At 40.6% G+C, this 22,884-nt stretch overlaps 1 protein-coding gene across 1 annotated transcript in view; it reads right to left on the bottom strand.

Annotated features, from left to right (window-relative positions):
- The window catches only part of APBB1IP (amyloid beta precursor protein binding family B member 1 interacting protein), a 129,191-nt gene that overhangs the window by 6,036 nt on the left and 100,271 nt on the right, over window positions 1-22,884 (bottom strand). Inside the window, exons 9-11 of the mRNA XM_035306989.3 lie at window positions 22,317-22,403; window positions 19,115-19,258; window positions 14,668-14,778 (exon numbers count right to left, since the gene is read on the bottom strand). Of these exons, the coding sequence (XP_035162880.3) occupies window positions 14,668-14,778; window positions 19,115-19,258; window positions 22,317-22,403 (342 nt within the window). The remainder of the gene's footprint in view (window positions 1-14,667; window positions 14,779-19,114; window positions 19,259-22,316; window positions 22,404-22,884) is intronic.

The following is a 22,884-nucleotide window of genomic DNA, read 5'->3' as shown; positions in this document are numbered from 1 at the left end:
CACCACCATGTCCAGCTAATTAAAACATTATCTTGTAGAAATGGAGTCTCATTATATTACCCAAGCTGGTCTCAAACTCCTGGCCTCAAGTGATCCTCCTGCCTCAGTCTCCCAAAGTACTGGGATTACAGGCATGAGCCACCATGCCTTGCCTGTAAGCACTTCTTACTATACTATCAATAATTTTCATTTATGCCTTTTTAACTTTTGAAAGGTTTTCACATCTATCGCATCTCCATTCTCAAGAGAAATCTAAGCTGCTTCTCCATTTCTCAGATAAGGGAACTTACCTGCCATAATTCTTATGCCATAGAGTTAACGCCTACAGGAATTGTAGTTTTTATAACTCTCCAAACCTGGTTCCAGGGTTATTTCTGCTTCCAAAATTCAGAGTTTTGTGATGACCTCCATTTCTTAACTACTATCTGCTGCCCAAGTGGGCCCCAACGGCTTCCAGATGGACAGCGTGGGGAAGGAATATTTCTGTCTATTGCACTTAGGGCAAGTGGCACTACGCAATGGTTCCGGTTGCTGAACAGGCCTTCCAGGAGCTCACAAAGATAACAAGGAAATGGCCAGGCATGAAAGAGAAACACCTTTCACTCCTTTTGATCTTTGGTTCAAGATCTCATTGATCTTATGGTTTCTGGTTTATTCAGGTGTATTTTTTATTATTATTTTTTAAGACAGAGTCTCACTCTGTTGCCCAGGCTGGAGTGCAGTGGTACCATCATGGCTCACTGCAGCCTGTAACTCCTGGGCTCATGCAATCCTTCCACCTTAGCCGCCTCCTCTGTAGCTGGGGACCACAGACATGCATCCATTCTTGGCTTTTTTTTTTTTTTTTTTTTGAGACGGAGTTTCGCTCTTGTTACCCAGGCTGGAGTGCAATGGCGCGATCTCGGCTCACCGCAACTTTTGCCTCCTGGGTTCAGGCAATTCTCCTGCCTCAGCCTCCTGAGTAGCTGGGACTACAGGCACATGCCACCATGCCCAGCTAATTTTTTGTATTTTTAGTAGAGACGGGGTTTCACCATGTTGACCTGGTTGGTCTCAATCTCTTGACCTTGTGATCCACCCGCCTCGGCCTCCCAAAGTGCTGGGATTACAGGTGTGATCCACCGCGCCCGGCGGCTTTTTTTTTTTTTTAAATGTTTCCAGGCTGGTGTTGAAACCCTGGACTCAAGTAATCCTCCTGCCTCAGCCTCCCAAAGTGCTGATTACAGGCATGAGCCACCAACCCCAGCTAGTTTCTGTTTTATGTTTCTGTCTCTGATAGACTGTGTCTTCCATGAGGGTGCGAACTCTGCTGAAGACTTTCAGTGCTTAGTGCATGGCAGATATTCCAGTCCAGATGTCAGAATACTTGAAGGAAGTCAACAAGCACATCATTTTCTGTTCAATATCTTGTAGCCATAAAGCAAGGGGCCGGCAACCAAACCCAGGTTCTAAGATATTAATATGTGCTATATTAATTTTCATGGGTCATTACAAGGTTTATTATATTTTCAATTTTATTTTTTTATTTTTTGTATTTCTTTTTTAGAGACTGAGTTTTGCTCTTGTTACCCAGGCTAGAGTGCAATGGAGTGATCTTGGCTCACCGCAACCTCCGCCTCCCGGGTTCAGGCAATTCTCCTGCCTCAACCTCCTGAGTAGCTGGGATTACAGGCACATGCCACCATGTCCAGCTAATTTTTTGTATTTTTAGTAGAGACGGGGTTTCACCAGTTGACCAGGATGGTCTTGATCTCTTGACCTTGTGATCCACCCTCCTCGATCTCCCAAAGTGCTGGGATTACAGGCGTGAGCCACCGCGCCCAGCCCGGTTTATTATATTTTATTATGTAGAAAAATAATTAGCAACCACAAGCAACGTGTGTGTGTGTGTGTGTGTGTGTGTGTGTGTGTGTGTGTGTGGTGTGGCGCCATTTCTTTCTTCTTCCTCCTGTCCTGCTGGGATAATCTGCAGTTGCGGGTGGTGCAGAAAGTGGAATGGAAAGCCAAGAGAGCTGGAAGCATCTATCTCCTATTCACTTGGCAGGAAGGAGGGAAGCTGTCCATTTCCTCTCTTAGGGAATTGCACAGACCTCTCCACTTCTCTCACTTTCCATCTGAAATCACTGACCTCCAAGGAAATGGCTATTCTCAAAGTTGATCTAGGCAAAGGGTCTCGTGTCTTTAGACTTCAGTTGGAATCTGACTGGCAGTGTCTAGTCACCCTGCGGGACTTTCTAATGAATGACTCAGCCAGCAAGAGCCTGTGAGATTGTTGTCTTTGTCCAGAAAGGATAACAAGACCCTTATAGCCTCTAAGAGCTTGACGAGAGTTTAGTAATTTTTGGTTTTACAAATGAGAAAACTGAGGCTCAGAGAGGTTACTATACATTCCACCCTGTGACCAGTAGAACCACCTAGAACTTCCGTGTTTGTATTATGCTATTAGACCCAAATCCCAGACTTGGAAGAGACCACAGAAAATTCAGAAATAATTAAAAAAAAATTCCTCTTTTTGGTCTTTTCAGCCAATTAAGGAAAGTCTACTCATATGTGTGTCTTTAAATATACTGCTTTCTTTACTCAGGCCTCAGAAATTGCACTGTCATTGCTCGAAGAACGGTCAGTTCCTATTTGATTGGGCATAGCAAACAGGGACACAGACATTCCTCTTTCTCTGGACGGTGACAACTTCACATCCAGCTCCTGAATGTTGCTGTAGTTTTCCGGTCTGGCCAGCAGATGACAGCAAACACTTTTGAATGGCAGCTACTCATTTCATTGTTTCTGAGGTTCAACGCTTACTCCCTCAGTCTGAATGTTAGATTTTATTTTTGCAAATGTTACTCCAATAATGATCCTCCTTGGAGGCCCTTAAAAATATCTATCAACTCAGGTAATATGGCCTGAGAGCAAAGAGGAGTTGTTGTCTTAATTAACCTAAAGTTCATATTGATGAAAAATATACTAAGGCCAACACTTATTGGCTGGAATGTAACAGCCCACAAATTCCTGCAGCATTCTCTTCAACAATAACATTTGCAAAGCTAAACCAATGCCCTTGTCTTTCAGCACCAGAAACATAGCTCTCTGATCTACGAACAGCATTTGTGTTCTGATCGTCTTGTAAGAGAGGCAAGCATCGGTCTCTTGAGCAATTAAATGCTTATAATCGTTCTTAGAAAGCAGCTATTGTCCGCCCTCCAGACATTTAAAAAGCTGACATTGTTACCTTGAACTTAATCTATCAATTTTTTTGGTAGATGTCATGTGAGAGCCAAGTTTCCAGAGTAGATTAAATCTCATTGTGTTTTCAACAAAATGCACAAAGGAACTGCTTAGAGTTATCCATTTAAGAAGCACCATAAACAATTTATTAACTATGTTATTCATTGAAATAGAGTAAAATGCAGTCATTCCCTTAAAAGAAATGGCTTTTGAACATCAAACAGCCCCTTGATGATGGGGTTGATGTATAGACCTTGCTATAGGTCAGGTCTCACCAATTTCCTCACATTACATATGTGCTATGGATGTATACAGGGGGATTAAGTAACGGATGACCTCTAAGGTCTCCAGCAGTCCTCAGATTTTATGGTTCTAAGATGAGCTGCCTAACAGGAATGAGCTCCTTTCTGGAGCTTGAAGATGCAGAAATAGTTTAGGCTTGCAGACATCACAGAGCAAGTCACTGGGCTTGTCCTCCATCGTGCCTTGAGACTTTGCCAAGGAACTTACTGCCTAACCCAGCCTTTTGCTGAAAAATCATTTGCAAAGAGGTTTCAGGAAAATGCTGGTGCTGTGTCACTGGCCAGATTCTTTCGCAATTCACTTGATTGTTCCTGACCATAAAGAGAGAGCTTCTCTCTTGGGATATGAGAACAGCACACAGAGGTCAGGACAACTGTGGAATGTCACTGCTGAGAATGAGAAAACAGGCTGAGAGAGGCTAAGCAATTTATCCAAGGCCAAAGGTAGCGAAAGAACCAAGGCCCTATTTGTTCATCAGATATCTCTGGGTGCTAAGAAATATGCTAATTCCTAGACATATCAAGAGGAGTAAGACAGGCAGAGCCCAGTGGCTTACACCTGTAATCCCAGTACTTTGAGAGGCCAAAGCAGGCAGATCACTTCAGGCCAGGAATTTGAGACCAGCCTGGGCAACATGGTGAAACCTTGTCTCTATAAAAAAGCACAAAAATTAGCCAGGTCTGGTGCGCATGGCTGCAGTTCCAGCTACTGGAGAGGCTGAAATGGAAGGACAGATGGAGCCAGGTGTTCGAGGCTGTTGTGAGCCGTGATTGTGCCACTGTGTTCCAGCTTGGGCTGGAGGAGACCCTATCTCAAAAAAAGCAAATAAACAACAACAGCAAAAAAGAGGATATGAGAGCACTCACGTGATAACTGGGCAGTGCTCACTGGGTGTGTTTTAGGGAGAGACGTACATAAACACGTTATGTAATGAAATGCGTAATCATATCACATATGTAATGTGATTATGACGGAGTATGCTCCATACGAAACATTTGAAAATGGGCCGAGAAAGGGTATTTAGAAGTGACAGATTGTTGTAACATGTTTGGAGAACATGAAGAAATTCTGTGTGGCTTAGGTCCAGAATCCATGGAATAAAGAAGCAGAATTAAGCTGGAGAAAAATCTGAGTAAAGAGCCTTGTTTCAAACTAGAATCTAGACATGGTCCCTGGGCAGTAGGGGGCACTGGACATTTTAAAACAGCACAGTGACACAGGAAGTCACTGGGGGCTGTGAGGAAGATGGATCCAGAGTGAAGAATAAGATCAAACTGAGGGAGGGCTCAATGGGAGACTTTGATGGGAAAGAAAAGAACTTGCTCATAGATTAATGCCAAACGGGGAGAGGAGGAGTCAAGGGTGATTTCTCTGTTTCTAGCTTGGTAGAGTAGGTGGATGTCATGGCTTTAATTATGTCCCCCCCTCCCCCCGCCAAAGCTATGTTGAAGTCCTCAGTCCTGGTACTTGTGAATGTAACCTTATTTGGAAAAAGGGTCTTTGGACGATGTGGTCCCACAGGCAGGCCATGTTGGAGGAGAAGGCCTTCTTCCTTTGAAATGGAGAGCGAGGAGGTAGGAGAGTTACTGCGTGGGATAAACTTAAGAGTAAAGAGGAAGTAAACTGGGGCAATTCAATCCTGTTCTACGTCCTCTCTCTCTCTCTCTCTCTCTCTCTCTCTCTCTCTCTCTCTCTCTCTCTCTGTCTTTCTCTCTCCTTTCTTTTTTAGAGGTAGGTCTTGCTCTATTGCCCAATCCAGAGTGCAAAGGTGTGACTGTGGCTCACAGCAGCCTCAAACTCCTGGCTCAAACAATCCTTCCACCTCAGCCTTCTGAGTAGCTGGGACTACAGGTGTGCACCACCACACCAGGCTGACTTTTAAATTTTTTTGTGGAGATGGTGGGGGGGCGGTCTCCCTATGTTGCCCAGGCTGGTCTCCAACTCCTGGGATCAAGTGATCCTCCTGCCTCAACCTCCCAAAATGCTGGGAGTACAAGCATGAGCCACAGTGCCTAGCTAGTTAACATTTTTTTTTTGGAGACAGGATCTCACTCTGTCACCCTGGCTAGAGTGCAGAAGTGTGGTCGTAGCTCACTGCAACATTGAATGCGTGCTCAAGCGATCCTCCTGCCTCAGCCTTCTGAGTAGCTGGGACTATAGGTGCATACTACCCTACCCTGCTGATTTAAAAAGTGTTTTTGTAGAGATGGGGTCTTGATATGTTGCTCAGACTGGTCTTGAGCTCCTGGGCTCAAGTGATCCTTCTGCCTTGGCCGCCCAAAGTGTTGGGATTGCAGGCATGAGCCACTGTGCCTGGCCTGAACCATGTTTTGAAGAGCACGATGACGCAGGGGGCTTTGATGTATAATCCATCCATCCATCCATCAACCCATCCATCCATCCACCCATCATTAATCTATCCATTCATCTGATGTGTATCAAATATCATCCCAAGCTCTGGAACACAATAGTGAACACAATAGAAAAAGTTCTTGCTCTCAGGACATTTATATTCTACTAAGGGAGAAAGCCAACGAAAATACAAAACACTAAAGTAATAAAAATTTTCATTGTGAGAAATACTGTGAAGAAAAATATAGCTGAGTAAAGGGTAGTAAGCAGGTGACCAATGGAGCAGCATTCCAGCGCTCTTTCCATGATACTCCACTACTTCCTAACAGATCTCCATAGAAACATAATTTCTCCTGGAAGATATTTACTTCTGGCCCATTGCATCTAGCCCCAGAATGGAATGAGAAAGAATGCATGAAGGAATGGCTTCTTTCCACGCACAAAAGTGCCTGTACGAGGCCTAAGGAAACTGAACACATGAGACTGAGAAGCCCCGTTGGTCTGCAAAGATAAGGGAAACTGCAGTTGGACAGTAACGGGATGGTTTCCGTGACTGCATTTCCCCTCCCTCAAGCCACTATGGTACCAACACATGGAAAGTGACCCTGGAATCACACTCGGATTTTTTACCACACTGGGTCCCTCTGTGAGAGGCTTCAATGAATAGGATCCTATACACAAATGACCTATCATGATTGAAACAGGAAGAAAGAGAAAACCTGAAAAGACCAATAATGAGGAATGAAATTGAAGCTGTAATAAAAAGTCTCCTATCAAAGAAAAGCCCAGGACCTGATGGCTTCACTGCTGAATTCTACAAACATCTAAAGACTAATTCCTCACAAAATATTTCAAAATTGAAAGAGGGAATTCTTCCAAACACATCCTACGAGGCCTACATTACCCTGATTCCAAAACCAAACAAGGACACAACAAAAAAGGAAAGCCACAGGCCGACATCCCTGACAAACATAGATACAAAAATCCTCAACATAATACTAGCAATCCGAATTCAACAGCACATTAAAAAGATCATTCATCATCATCAAGTGGAATCCATCCCAGCAATACAAGGAGAGTTTAACATACACAAATCAATAAATGTGACACATCACATTAACAGAATAAAGATTAAAAACCAAATGCTTATTTCAGCAGATGAAAAAAAGCATTTGACAAAATTCAACATCTCAACAAATTAGGTATAGAAGAAACATACCTCAACATAATAAGGTTTATATACGTTAAACCCACAGCCAGCACTACACTGAATGGGAAAAAGTTAAAAGCTTTTTCTATGAGATCTCAAACAAGATAGGGATGCCCATTTTTACTGCTACTATTCTGCACAGTACTGGAAGTCTTAGCAAGACCAAGTAGGCAAGAGAAAGAAAGAAAAGGGTCCAAATTGGAAAGGAGGAGGTCAAACTGTCCCTGTTTGCAGACGACACGATCTCATATGTAGAGACTCTTAGACTTCACCAAAAAACTGCTAGAACTAATAACCACATGCAGTAAAGTTGCAGGATACAAAAATTAGCAGCATTTCTATGCACCAATAGCTAACTATCTGAAAACCAAGAAAGCAATCCCATTTACAATACCTACACAAAAATAAAATACCTAGAAATAAATTTAACCAAGGAGGAGAAAGGTCTCCATGGTGAAAACAATAAAGCATTGATAGAAGAAGGTGAAGAAAATATAAACAGAAAGATATCCCATGTTCATAAATTAGAAGAACTAATATTGTTAAAATGTCCATGCTACCAAAAGTAATTTATAGATTCAAAGCAATCCCTATCAAAATTATATTATACTTTATACAAAAATAAAAAAAAATCCTAAAATTTATATGGAAACACAAAAACACCAAATAGCCAAAACGATCTTGAGCAAAAAGAACAAACCTGGAGGCATCACACAAACTGATTTCAAAATATACTACAAATCTATAGCAGTGTGGTATTGGCATAGAAACAGACACATAGTTCAGTTCAACAAAATAGAGAGCCCAGAAATAAATCAATGCATTTACAGCCGACTGATTTTCAACAAAGGTGCAAAAAAATAAAAAACGATGTACCCCAAAACCTAAAATGCAATAAGAAAAAAAAACAATGGGATACGACAAAAATAAATAAATAAATAAAGAACAAGAACAAGAAAAAAACCCTCACAATAAGGGAAAGATAGTCTCTTCAATAAACAGCACTGGATTAACTGGACAACTACATGCAAAAGAATGTAACTTGACCCCTATTTCTCACCATAAACAAAAATCGACTCAAAATTGATTAAATAGGTAATGTGAGACCCAAAACTGGCTGGTGTGGTGGCTCATAACTGTACTCCCAGCACTTTGGGAGGCTGAGGCAGGCAGATCACCTGAGATCAGGAATTTAAGACCAGCCCGGTTAACATGATGAAAGCCCATTTCTACTAAAAATACAAAAAATTAGCCAGGCATGGTGGTGCGTGGCCATAATCGCAGCTATGCAGGAGACTGAGGCAGGAGAATTGCTTGAACCTGGGAGGCAGAGGTTGCAGTGAGCCAGGATCGTACCATTGCACTCTGGCTTGGGCAACAAGAGCGAAACTCATCTCAAAAAACAACAAAAACAAAAGCAAAAAAACAAAACCACACACACACAAGCAAACAAAAGAAGACCCAGAACTGAATCTGCATAGCAAGAAACAATCAGCAGAGTAAATAGACGACCTACAGAATGAGAGAAAATATTTGCAAATTATGCATCTGATGAAGGGTTAATAAGCAGAATTTGTAAGGGACTCAAATAACTCACTAGTAAATAAACCAAATAATCCAATTTTTTAAAAAATGGACAAAAGACGTGAAGAGATATTTCATCAAAGAGGACATAAACATGGTTAATAGAAATTTAAAAAATGCTTAGCATCACTAACCATCAAGGAAATGCAAACCCAAACTACAATGAGATATCAAATCATCCCAATTTGAATGACTATTACAAAAAAGACAAAAAATAACAAATGCTGACAATGATATGGAAGAAAAAGACTCTTATGCACTGCGGGCAGGAATGTAAATTAGTCTAGCCCTTATGGAAAACAGTATGGAGGTTCCTCAAAAAAATTGAAAATACATCTACCATATGATCCGGTAATTCCACTGCTGGGTATATATACAAAGGAAATGACATCGGTATGTCAAAGAGACATCTGCACTCTAGTGTTATTGCAGCACTGTTCACAACAGCTAAGATCTAGAATTAGCCTAAATGGCCATCGGTGGATGAATGGATACAGCAAATGTGGTAGATAAATGCAATGAAGTACTACTCAGCCACACACACACACACAAATCCTGTCATTTGCAATAGCATGGATGAGCCTGGAGGACATTATGTTAAGTGAAATAAGCCATGCACAGATAGACAAATATTGCTTGATCTCACTCGTATTTGGAATCTAAAATATCTAACAAAAACGTCACTCACGTGAATCTAAAATATGTGATCTCATTGGATTTGAGAGTAAAATAGTGGTTACTAGAGACTGGAGAGTGGGGAGAGAGGTTTGTCAAGTAGCGCAGTGTTAGTTAGGAGGAGTAAGTTCCGGTACTCCACTGCAAGGTAGGGTGACTGCAGCTAACAAGAACGCACTGTATGTTTCAAATAGCTAGAAGAGAGGATTTTATGATAAATGGGCTAATTACCATGATTTGATCATTACACAATGTATACATATATCAAAACATCACATTGTGTGTCATAATGTACAATTGCTATGTGTCAATTAAAAAATAAATGAATAAGTAAATAGGAAAGAAAGAAAAGCAAATGTCTCGGCCCAACCCCAGACTTACTAAATCAAAAACCCTGGGGGCCTAGCACTCTGTGTCTTAACAATATAAGTGGTTCTGATGCATACTAAAGTTTGAGAACCACTGGTTAATAGAAAGATGTGATACTAGAGGGCAGTCATAACTACCACTTACTGAGGGCTGATATGTTTCTAGACATTGCACTCATGATTTTACAAGCACATCATACTTAATTCTCAAGAGAAGGGCTGGGCACTCTTACCTCTTGAAGATGATGCCATGAGGCTTAGCATCTCAATAGTGACCCAGTTACTAGATGACAGGGCCAGGACTCAGACTCCAATCTTTCCGACAGCACCTAGTCATCAAGCTCATACTGAAGAGGAAACTTTGGCCTGGACTTATCAAGCCATGGAATTGTGCAATCTGTTAACTGCCTTCCTGTATCCTAAATCCCTCACAATCTACACACACATTCTTTGCATTTTGGAAATTGGCTAACTCTAATACAGAATGATGAGATTCACTCAGGGTGGTTGGCAAAATATTACAGAAAACATTAAAGATACATTAGGGAAAGTGATAGATTAGTCTCAAGCCTTTAGGAAGGCCAAAAGGTTTCATTGGGGCAGGTTGAAGGCAGCCACCTCTTTAATATTAGCATAGGAAGGAGATTAGAGACTGATCAAAAGGCCTTATCCCACACCCATTTGTCTCCACTTTAACTGTTTACTCATGTTAATTTTGTACTGAGTGGTCTCTCTGCGAGGATTAAAGAGGAGTTACCTGTTAATTGCATTTGCTCTGGGCCCTGGAACCAAAAGCTTTTACCAGTTGTGAAACCATTCTCTTAACCATGTTAATTACCCACAAGTGTCTTAACTTAGAACCTCTGTTGTAACATCTAGGGAATAAATGTGTGGATGAACAGGGAATCTAGGTCGACTGGTTGCCTTAGCTCTCTGAAAGCAGCCAGGCCATTCCCTAGCCCTCTTGAAACACTGTAACGGTGTGAAAGTGCATTCATTCATCCGTCATTGAGTCAGGGTCTGCAGGGCAGACCTCCTGGGGTGGGGCGGGCTGGGCGGTGAAACCCACGTCTCAAAGAATGCAAGCAGTGCTGCAATGAACATTCGCAACTATCTTGCATGTTCTGCACATGTACCCCAAAACCTAAAATGCAATAAAAAAAAACAGCAAGCAAGAGTTTTGATCTTTTTTTTAAACAGCAGACAAAAAGGGAAATAAGTGACCAAAATCTTCATAAACAAATTATGTTCATAATAAACAAATTTGTTCTCTAAATCTCAACAGACCCTTTACTCAGCAAATAAATAAAAATTCTCAGTATTTTGGGAAGGAACTGAGAAGCATGCTTCACAGAATGAGCAGGGTGATTGCACATGAGGAAACTGGCTTTAGAACAACTGAGCATCATCCTGAGAAAAAAGGAAATGCACATTCTGGAAAAGTTGCTCATGACTCTTAGTCCCAGATTCATTAGCCCTGCTGGGTTCTCCACCTCTGAGCCCCCCTCTCTTCTTTGGGGAGATCCTCAACTCTCTTGAAGACCCGGACCTTGGATAGTAGGAATTTTTAGAAATTCTAGTTGAATACTCTGGGAATTAGCATTGCTGTTCTTGGAGTAATCCCAGGATAACCTTATGTTCTAGGTCAGACAGTTCAAGTCCTGCCAGTTGTAGGTCCTAGTCCCAAACTTATGTGTTGGTTTAGAAACGGAGTCCCTGCCCTGTTCACTGTGTCTAAATCTCATCCTGGGAACCTCTAGTCAGAGACCTTGCCTTTTATTTTGACAGGCATCCCTGCTCTGGTTTCTGGACCCCAGCCCTGGGGTTTGGCACCTGCTTCCTTCTGCTAGACTTTCATCCTGTCTGCCCACTCTGAAGGCCACTGCATCACCAGCTAAGCCCTGACTACTGATAGAGTGAGGATACATTCTAACCCTCAGTACAAAACTTGACCAGGCTTAGGAAAAATAAAGATTCCTAGGCTCCCTCCTTAAACCCTAATCCTAACCCCAGCTTCCATCATCATTTTGATTTAGTGGGCCCAGAGCCCGGGAACCTGTATTTTTAGTGAGTCTGATTCGGCCAGTTTACTGATTGGCATTTCAGAAACTTTCTCCAAAACCTTCTCCTGATTTAAGAAGCATGGACAACGCTCTGGCGATGAAGTGTGTTGAAATGCCCATGTGGAAACTAGGACCTCCATTTTGGTGATTTATCGGGGTCTTAGGATTTCAAACATGGGAAGACATGGCTCAAGGGCAGGTGGCATTGTGGGAGGGGCAGGGTAGTGTGAGATGCTTCATGTTCAGATCTTTAGGGGTCCAAGAAACAGTGTCTGAGAGAATGGCCTCTGAGTCACAGTGCCTGGGTTCCCATTCTGACTTGGCCACTTCCTGGCTAGGGAGTCTCTCTGCACACATTCCACATCTATAAAGAAAATGCTATAGAAGTGCTTGTCATTATTCTTTCTTGTTGTTGTTGTTGAGACAGGGTATCACTGTTGCCCAGGCTGAAGTGCAGTGGTGCGATCTTGGCTCACTACAACCTCCACCTCCTGGGTTCAAGCAATTCTCTGCCTCAGCCTCCGGAGTAGCTGGGATTACAGGTGCCAGGCACCATATTTTTAGTAGAAATGGGGTTTCACCATCTTGGCCAGGCTGCTTCTGACCTCGTGATCCACCCACCTCAGCCTCCCAAAGTGCTGAGATTACAGGCATGAGCTACCACGCCCAGCTGCCATTATTTTCATTTGTCCTCTATCAGCAACAGACAAGGAGGTGGGAGGACCAGAGGCAGGCAGGGCATGCCCCTCATCTCTCTGCCTCCCTCACCTCAGGGGTTTGCCCTTCCCGTTCTTATTTCTGGAGGGCTCGTACTGCAGGTCATTCTTGCTCCCTCACTTCATTCACATCTTTTGTCAAATGTCACTTCCTTGGAGAGCCTTCCTGTGAACCTCCCATCCAAAGGAGCCCGAGCCCTGGCCTTAGCCCTGCTTCATACTGCTCATTTTCATTACTTAACATCACATTACCTATTTTTTGTTCTTTGCCATTTTTAAACTCCATGAAGACAGAGATTGTATTTTTTTCACTGTCCCATTCCCATCACTGTTCCAAGTGAAAAAAACAATAATCCTTGTCATTCAACCAATATTTATTTTTCTTTTTTTATTTTGAGGGAGAGTCTCTCTCTGTCACCCATGCTGGAGTGCAGTGGTGTGATCCCAGTTCACTGCAGCCTCCACCTCCCAGGTTCAAGTGATTCTCCTACCCCAGCCTCCTGAGTAGCTGGGACTATAGGCATGTGCCACCACACCCAGCTACTTTTTGTATTTTTAGTAGAGACACGGTTTCACCATGTTGGCCGGGCTGGTCTAGAATCCCTGGCCTCAAATGATCCATCCACCTTGACTTCCCACAGTGCTGGGATTACAGGTGTGAGCCACTGCACCCAGCCGTCATTTAACAAATACTAAATGAGTAAATGAATGAATAAGTGAATGGATCCAGCCTTCTCCCTGCCTCCAGTGACTTCCCAGTCATTGTCTTGGGGCTCTTCTGTGTAGGGCAGGGTTCTTGGCAGCAGCACTGTTGACACTGGGGGCCAGAGAAGTCTTTGGTGTGGGGGTTTTCTTGTGCACTGCAAGTTGTTTAGCAGCACGCCTGGCCTACTAGATGTCAGTAGTCCCTGTTCCATCCTCCAAGCTATGACTATCAAAAACATCTTTAGAGTTGGCCAAATGACCCTTGGGGGCAAAATGCCTGGTTGAGAACCACTGGGGGAGTATCAGACAAGCTGGGCTAGTATGGTGCTTTTATTATTAATATTATCTGTAAATAACTAAAAGTGGATGTTTAGCAATTTAAAAAAGAAAAAGTCTAGAACATCTGAATGAAAACCACTCAATATCCTGAGTCCATGATGAAGCCAAGAATTTCAACCAATTATTATTTGATGATTACAATAAGTGATTGTAATTGTTCAGGGAGTCAAAATTACTAAATACGATTGACTTGGCCTGATTATTATTTTTGACTAAAAAGAAACACAGACAAAAACTTACCATAGTCCTCAATCCAGAGTTCTGTAGGCATACAGGAAAACACACCACATGTGTGGCTGTAATAACCCATCTCCTGATTAGACTGATCTGAGATGCTAATTTTTAAAAATGTAAATTGGCCAGGAGTGGCGGCTCATGCCTGTAATCCCAACAGTTTGGGAGCTCAAGATAGGTGGATCACCTGAGCCCAGGAGTTTGAGACCAGCCTGGGTAATATGGTAAAGCCCTGTCTTTAAATAAAAACACAAAAGTTACCTGGTGTGGTGGTGTGTGCCTGTAGTTCCAGCTACTTGAGAGGCTAAGGCAGGAGGATTGCTTGAGCCTGGGAGGCTGAGGCTGCAGTGAACTATGACTGCACCACTGCATTCCAGCCTGGGTGTCATAGTGAGACTCTGTCTCAAAAAAGTGTAAACCATATCTAACGTTTGATAATACATATTGCCTTTTGACAATACACACCTTAAATGTCATGATCCAGTAATTAAAACATTTTTTTGGGCTGTTTTCTATAGATTTTCTAGGAAATGTTGGCAAGTTTCTAGTTTCTAAAAACTTCTTATGGTGGTATGAGCCCAGTAAATAAAGAACTGAAATTTTTTTTAGTCTTATCAATAAAATTATAAATTAATTTGTTTAAAATGTGGAACTTCCATTTTTCAGAAGTGAAGAAATCCCCAGACAGATTTACCTTAAAGTTTTAGGTTCAGGTAGGAGGCATTGGGGAAAATGCCCCAAACTGATAGAAATGTTTCCCCATTCCTATTTTGGTTAAACAATTTTTATCATGTTACACATTTGGTTAACTATATAACATTTAACATATTCTTCCTTAAAAAAATTGACTCAAATTGCTTATAAATCTAAACGAATGATTTCTTACAACATACCTTTAAAACAAAGCAGTAGTCAGTGGGTGCTTTATATTTCATTTTATGCTGAGTCCCGTAGTAAATGTTGACATTTTCAAACTGTATAAAACACGCCAGATCTCGAGATGTCTGAAAAACAGGGGGAAAAAAATAACTTCAACTGAGATGACAGTTAGCAATTTTTCTTAGTTGTTCTTAATGGCACAACTAAGGAGTACGTTTTAGTAAAGAAAATATTGACTTTTAGGTAATTTACATAAACATCTGGCATGTATAGATTTTCTCAAAGACAAGCCTGAAAGGATGGAATGGAAACTGATACAGCCAAATTTGGGGACAATTTTGTAAGATCTATGCATAAATCTTTCCCAATATGAAAGATATTGAATGTTCCCAACACAAAGAAATGACAAATGTTTGAGATGATGGATGTGCTAATTACCCTGATCTGATCACCATATATTATATGTATCAAAACATCACTATGTACATTAGGCACATGTATGATTATTATTTGTCAATCAAAAAATAAAATTAATTTTTAAAAAAGAGTACAGCCAAGGAAAATCGGTGTCACTGACCTAGAAATGGAGTGAAAGATTATACTGTTCTAATGCCTGACTGGGGACTCCCAGAGTCAGAATGGACTGTCCTTGAGATGTCATATTATCGAGCCAGTCAAGACAAGGTGACCACTTAGCCAGAAATTTCATTTTGGCTTTTGCCATTTTAGGTCAGTGATGGATTTTGTGATGGAGCATTAAAAAAAAGTCCCCCTCAGGACGAACAATGGGAGATAAACTAATGCTCAGTAAATTAGCACACACTTCATGCACTTCCTCCTGAGAAAAAGGATTTCTTTCACAAATTCTCTCTACTGCAGGCGGTGTTCCCATGGAAACAGAGACCTCTCCTCCACAGATAATGGGCATTGTGAAGGCTGCAGCCTGTAATCTACATATTTGGTTACACTTCAATTACAAATTTGTTCCATTATTTTTTCTTTCACCTTCCATAATTTTTTACCTAGTTAGTGAATAAAGAATAGAGGGCAGAACTATTTACACCTCAGTGCACAATTATTTCTTTACATATGATCGTACATTCTTTTCTCAAAAGATATTTTCTTCTGGATGTTCAAAGTTTACATTTTAAAGTTACAAAATAATGCATATTAGTCACAGTTTAAAAATATATATATATAATAAAATGCACATCTTCCTTCACCACCCTTTTTCTTATTTTGTTCTTTTCTCCCTATTTTCTTCTATTCTATTTTGCCATTTTGCCCAGGCTGTTCTTGAATTCCTGAGCTCAAATGATCTGCCTTCTTTGGCCTCCCAAAGCTTCGAGATTACAGGCATGAGCCACTGTGCCCTACCTTCTTTTTTTAACAGTGCATCTAGGAGTCTTTCTATATCAAGACACATGAATTAATAATACATGACATTCATTTTATGGCTGCAGGGAAATTACTGTATAGGTATAACGATTTATTTATTCTACAGAGGATTAGAAGTTATTTCATTATTTAGCTATTAAAAAACTATTGTGCATATGAACAAATATTTCTGTGGAATAGATTTGTCAAGCATGGAGTTGGCATTTTTAAGGATTATTATTCTCTTTTACATTTACATAGATTTTGCTAAATTGTTCCGCAATTTGACTGAATGAGTTTCCATTCTAACCTCACAGGTGTGAGTGTCCCTTTTTCTTACTCAGTTCCACCAAAATTTGGATACTATCAATATTATTTATTTTCTCAATCTCATCACCTCAGCCTCCCAAAGTGCTGTGATTACAGGTGTGAGCTACCACATCCGGCCTATCTGTACTGTTTTTATCTAATGTTTTGACACGGTACATTAGATCTACCTTGATGTTCACAATTTTGAGAAGGTCTGTTTTGGAACAGCGTCTTTTTCCCATGAATTTTAGAATCTGTGAATTTCAAGTAAATAAATCCTATTGTATTTTTATTAAAGGTACATTAAATTTACAGAAAACTGGGAAGAATTAATAACTTCATTTACCAACATGGTTTTTTTTTTTTTTTTTTCAGACGGAGTTTTGCTCTGTTGCCAGGCTGGAGTGCAGTGGTGTGATCCTGGTTCACCACAACCTCCACCTCCTGGTACAAGTGATTCTCTTGCCTCAGCCTCCCAGGTAGCTGGGACTAGGAGTGCGCAACAACACACCCAGCTAATTTTTTAATATTTTTAGTAGAGACAGGGTTTCACCATGTTGGCCAGGATGGTCTCGATATCTTGACTTTGTGCTCCACCTGCCTTGGCCTCCCAAAGTGCTGGGATTACAGGTGTGAGTCACTGCACCTGGCCGGCAACATGGTACCTTTCTTCTGATTCAGTTCTACTGCACTTCTCTTATTCAAGTTTATATTTATGTCATATAGCTCTTGAACATTCCTTGTTTATTATTAGGCATTTTGCATTTTTTGTTTCTAGACTGCATGGATTCTTTTGCATTATATTTAGTTTGCATATCATGTGTATAAAGAAAAAACTTTCTTAGTTAATACATTTATTTGGTTCTAACAGTTTTTCAGTTGAGTATCTCATATTGCTGGATAGAGAATCATGCCAACTGTGAAAAATCAGTCTTTGCCTCTTCTTTCTGTTAGTTATTCTTTTCTTTAATGTACTAGTTACTTCCTCAACCCAGTGTTAATGGTAAGAGTGACAGAAAGTATTCTTGTCCAACTCTAATATAAATATATTTTTTAAAGACAGTCTTGCTCTTTCTCCCAGGCTGCAGTGCATGGCATGATCTCGGCCCAATGCAACCTCCACTTCCCAGTTCAAGTGGTTCTCCTGCCTCAGCCTCCTGAGTACCTGGGATTACAAGTGTGCCACCACACCTGGCTATTTTTTTTATTTTTAGTAGAGACGAGGTTTCACCATGTTGGCCAGGCTGGTCTAGAACTCCTGGCCTCAAGTGATTCACCTGCTTTAGCCTCCCAAAATGCTGAGACTACAGGCATGAACCACCATACTCAGCTAAATGTAAACACTTCTAATTCTCATCACAGAGTATGCTGTTTGTTATTTTCTTATTTATATGTGTCATTTATATTTAAATGCCTAAGACATAAAAATTTCTAAAAGAAAAGAAATTGTTTGTGGCTCAGTTGTGCAGTGCCCAGTGAGGGATTGGAATGAGATGGAAGAGATGGGAAGGAATCAGAACTAAGGCTGGGAACAGAGTAGAAGAGGCTAAGGGGAACAGTAGCTACCCTGGACCAAGAGTTAGCCATAGTGCCCCTCCTGCCTTCCAACAGAGACAAGAGTCTCCTTACTAGAGGCAGCAGAGCTGGATGTTCACGATGACTTCATCGGCTTGGAAGTGTGAGTTATGCTTTATCAGAGGAATCCTGCAATGCATAAACACACCATTGGTGGTGCCCTGCATTTGGAAGGGAAGGCAAATGCTTCGGCTTACCCAAGACACAGATTAGAGATATATTAAAAGTGAACCAAAGATGGAAATGTCACAATCCTCTAAGAAAGGTCTTAGAGAAAGCTGATGGTCAGAATAAGAGATAAAACTACATTTCAAAGAATGATTTAGTACATACTTATGAATTTGAGGCAAGAATCCCAAATCACCAAGTAAAAGTTAAATGATGTCTAAAATACCCTGTTAAAATTAGGCAGGGAAATTCATAGAGTACACCTCAGAGAAAAATTTAAAAATATTCAGAGTCTAAGGGCTAAAATCTCAATCAAAATCTAATCAAGGGGTGGGTGCGGTGACTCATATGCTTGTAATCCCAGCACTTTGGGAGGTTGAGGCGTGTAGATTGTTTGAACTCAGGAGTTCCAGACCAGCCTAAGCAACATGATGAAACCCCATCTCTACAAAAAAATATTTAAAAAATTAGCTTGGTGTGGTGGCATGTGCCTGTAGTCTCAGCTACTTGGGAGGCTAAGTGGGGAGGATGGCTTGAGCCTGGGAGGCGGAAGTTGCAGTTAGTCAAGATCATGCCACTGCACCCCAGCCTGTGGATTAGAGTGAGACTCTGTCTCAAAAAAGAAGAAAAGGAAAATCTTATCAAGACTTCTAAAACCTCTATAATTCCAGATAAAAGAAATTTAACTATAATGACTATAGAACAACTGGGGTGAACAAAAGTCCTTGGAAATAGGACTTTTTTTAAGTAACAAAATAGGACTTTATTTAAGTAACAAAATAATCTCTAGAAAGGTGCTTTTGCCATCATTTTTGAAACCTGACTTTAAAATAGACAAAATAATTTTACCTTCAAGAGAATTATGGAAAAAATAAAAAAGAGCTCAGTATTACTGACTATTTGTATACATGCTGCAGGATTATGGAACCCACAGCAACAGAGAATATATTTAACTTGCCACCTGAGGATTTCTTCAGTTTTACTTTCATAAAATGGTTTATTTCTAAGTGCTTTTTTTTTTTTTTTTCTGACCTTAGTCTTTCCTTTGGGTACATAATAAATTCCAGAAGCCCTTAAAAGAAAATAGCGCCTTTTCCAGGATTTCTTTCCATCTTCTTTCAAATAAAGAGCTCCTTCCAGTTCTGGTACAATGACAGATGTTCCACAGAAACTTTCCTGAAATTGAGATTCCAATGACATAAGATACACACGAAAGATAAAGCATACATTTTTATTCACATTTAAACAAACTTGCGAATTAGCTTTTAAACTAAAAGTTAATTTTGTGTACAACTCTGATGGAATGCATATTTTTATATTATATGATATTTACCAGAAGACAGGAAGAATAACATATCTGTCAAGAATCCTGGCTCCTGAGTTAGATTTCAAGTCCTCCTCACCACTTAGGTCTGCAACCATGGGCCATTGAACTTCAGTCCACTTACTTGTCAAAACTGAATAACAATAGCCCAACTTCATAGGGTGGGCTATAGCACAGTCTTCGGATATCGTAAAAGTCAGCATTTAATAAAAGTGATTCATGTTATTATAAAATGGAAGATAGAAAAAGTATTACTTTGCTGATAAGTAAAAAAGTTACTGCTTCATTGCTGGTAAATAGAACAATTATTATATATAATTCTACACACAAAATCAGGGAGGATAGTTAATGGGTACAAATAAATAGAAAGAATGAATAAGTCCTACAATTTGAAAGCACAGCAGGGTGGCTATCGTCAATAACTTAATTGGACATTAAAAAATAACTAAACGAGTGTAATTGGATTGTTTGTGACACTAAGGTTAAATGCTTGAGGAGATGAATACCCCATTCTCCATGATGTGTTTATGTCACACTGTATGCCTGTATCAAAATATATCATGTACCCCATAAATATATATGCTACTATGTACCCAGAAAAATTAAAAATAAAAATAATCAAATAAGTTAATATTTTATTCTTGGGATAGTTTTCGAAGAAGGAGGAAGGCAGTTATTAATACATCAGTATCAGAAAAGAATAAAGTATATCTTCTAGATGTAGATTTTTAAATCTCAAAACTTGCATAGAATTATGTAATTCTTTTTTTTTTTTAATTGAGACGGAGATTCGCTCTTGTTACCCAGGCTGGAGTGCAATGGCGCAATCTCGGCTCACCGCAACTTCCACCTTCTGGGTTCAGTCAATTCTCCTGCCTCAGCCTCCTAAATAGCTGGGATTACAGGCACGTGCCCCCATGCCCAGCTAATTTTTTGTATTTTTAGTAGAGACGGGGTTTCACCATGTTGACCAGGATGGTCTCGGTCTCTTGACCTCGTGATCCACCCGCCTCAAATTATAAAATTCTTAATAAATTTTGTTTTAAAAAGCAATAGAATACAATTATATATTATTCTATTTTACAATTCAAATATTCAAACTTTTTTTGGCTTTCTTTTTCTAACTCTCAATAACTTCTCATTTAGTTCAATAAATGCAAAATTACTGACTTTTGCATCCTCCAAGTACATTTTTAGGTGGTAGAGCTGGAAAACATTTTTGTTCACACTCCCCAAATTTGGCTAGTATTAGTCGTCCTATTAATAATCTCTTAAATTCAGAATTTTGACCCCAGTTAGACAGCAGGATATTGCTGATTCTTCATAGCATAGCATGCTTTGTATTTTCTTTTACATCCAGCTGTAAAACATTGCTTAGGTCCTGGAACAAGGACTATCCTGTTTGGCCTCCCTGGGAAATGCTCACTGTGTGCATGCTCCCAGGAACAGAACTGGCAACACCTGAGTTCAGGATCTTGGGAGTGGCAGCTGGTACCGGTAGCTGCTTCATTAGGCACGGGGCTTTGAAAGCAGGCAGGGAATAGACATGCGCAAGACCTGGGCGGAACCTTAGTAAACACCCTTAGTAAACACGAGAGGGTGTTCTTCAGCATGAGCCAATTGTCTCCAGGTGGGAACTGGGCCGAGGGCATCACCAGGCCTTCTGATTTTTCAAGGGAGGTCCAAAATTTACTAACTCAGGAAAAGGTCCATGCATTGTCTCAGGGTAATACAATCTGGGTAGCTCTCGCATGGCCATTTGTGGCTTGAGCTCTGGCACTCATTTCAACTGCGTTATGTGCTGAAAACAGAGCCTCAATTTTTTATTTTTTAATTTTCTTTTGAGACTGGCTGTTGCTCTGTTGCCCAGGCTGGCCTTGAGCTCTTGGACTCAAGTGATCCTCCCACCTCAGCTTCCTGAGAAGCTGGGATTACAGATGCGTGCCCCATGAGAGGCTCAGAGCCTTCATTTTAGCATAGGTGCTGTGTGAAAACTCTAGAAGTTTCCAAAAAAATAAATTGCCAAATGAACTTTTGGAACATGCCCCAGTAGTGGTCATCACAGACATCTGTATGGTAATCAACACAGTGCTTTCCCCAACTCCCTGAATCTCTGTGACGATTCAATACAATTCAGAAACTGAATAGCACATGAATGGTACTGAATAGAGCCACCTCCTGTAATGGGTCCCTAACTCCAAATCTCACACTTCTTACCACATCTAAGATGTTGGGAGAGCATCTTAGAGGTCCCTTTAAAGAAGATTTGGAAATCTTTATGTCTGACTTCCATGGAGCACTTAAGTAATGAAACATATGAAATGCTAGAAGATGAATTTTTTGAGGATTTGCTAAGTCTTTTTAAAAGTCAAGAATGACTAATTCAACTTCATTTGTCTAAAGCCACGTGTTTTAACAAATGACTCAAAAAAGAAAAACAGTTGAATTATTTAAGTAGCTATAATTTAGTAATAATTTGATTTTAACACCCCAACTTAAAATTTCAATGTATTTCTTTAGGTTTTTCCATTGTTCTGGGAAGCAAATAACTTAAATATAGACACAGCAGGCTGGGCACGGGGGCTCATGCTCATAATCCCAGCACTTTGGGAGGTGGAGGCGAGTTGATCACCTGAGGTCAAGAGTTTGAGACCAGCCTGGCCAACATGGTAAAACCCCGTCTCTACTAAAATAAAAATTAGTTGGATGTGGTGAGATACACTTATAATCCCAGCTACTTGGGAAGCTCAGGCAGGAGAATTGCTTGAACCTGGGAGACAGAGGTTGCAGTGAACTAAGATCATGCCACGGTACTCCATCCCGGACAACAAAGTGAGACTCTGTCTTAAAAATAAAATAGATACAGCAAACATCCTTCTCTTTTCTTCCACTCTGCAAAATTAAGCTTACCTCAAGTAAAGATTCCTTGTTCTTAGCATTCATTTTCTCACTAGTTTCCTTGCTTTCTTTTTTTCCTCTGTTATCCAAGTAGAAATTCTAAATAAAATGTTAAAAGATCAGATCAGTAAGTGTTCATTACCATGCTAGACTCTGCAAGGAACTCACAGTCTTGCTGGAGAAAAGGCATTAAGTATGTGAAATAAATAGGGAACCAGAGCATATGGTATTGGTCAATCATCAGGGCCTTCCCGAAGGCTGATACCGCATCACCAAGGCAAGAGTGAAGCCTTCTCACCTCCCATAGGGTACAATCAATGAAAAAATAGAAGAGAGAAAACAGTAGCAAAAAAATGCATCACTTAATTGTTGAAGTCCCATGCATGTTAAATGCTGAAAGTCCCAGGGCACTTGCAAGAGCTGGAGGCTGGAGTGAAGGTCATGCTCATGTCCTATGCTCAAGAAGGGAGCTGCTCCAGCTGGCAGATGCCACATAGTAGCTCCAGGTCTTGTAGAGCAGTGGGATTCTGGTTTATCAAAAAAATACAGAAATGTGGATGTTTGTAAAAATGACCTCTTT

This window comes from Callithrix jacchus, chromosome 7, assembly GCF_049354715.1.
Source record: "Callithrix jacchus isolate 240 chromosome 7, calJac240_pri, whole genome shotgun sequence".
Taxonomy (NCBI): Eukaryota; Metazoa; Chordata; class Mammalia; order Primates; family Cebidae; genus Callithrix; species Callithrix jacchus.
The sequence above is the reverse complement of the archived record's forward strand: the minus strand, read 5'-3'. Positions and strand labels throughout refer to the sequence as shown.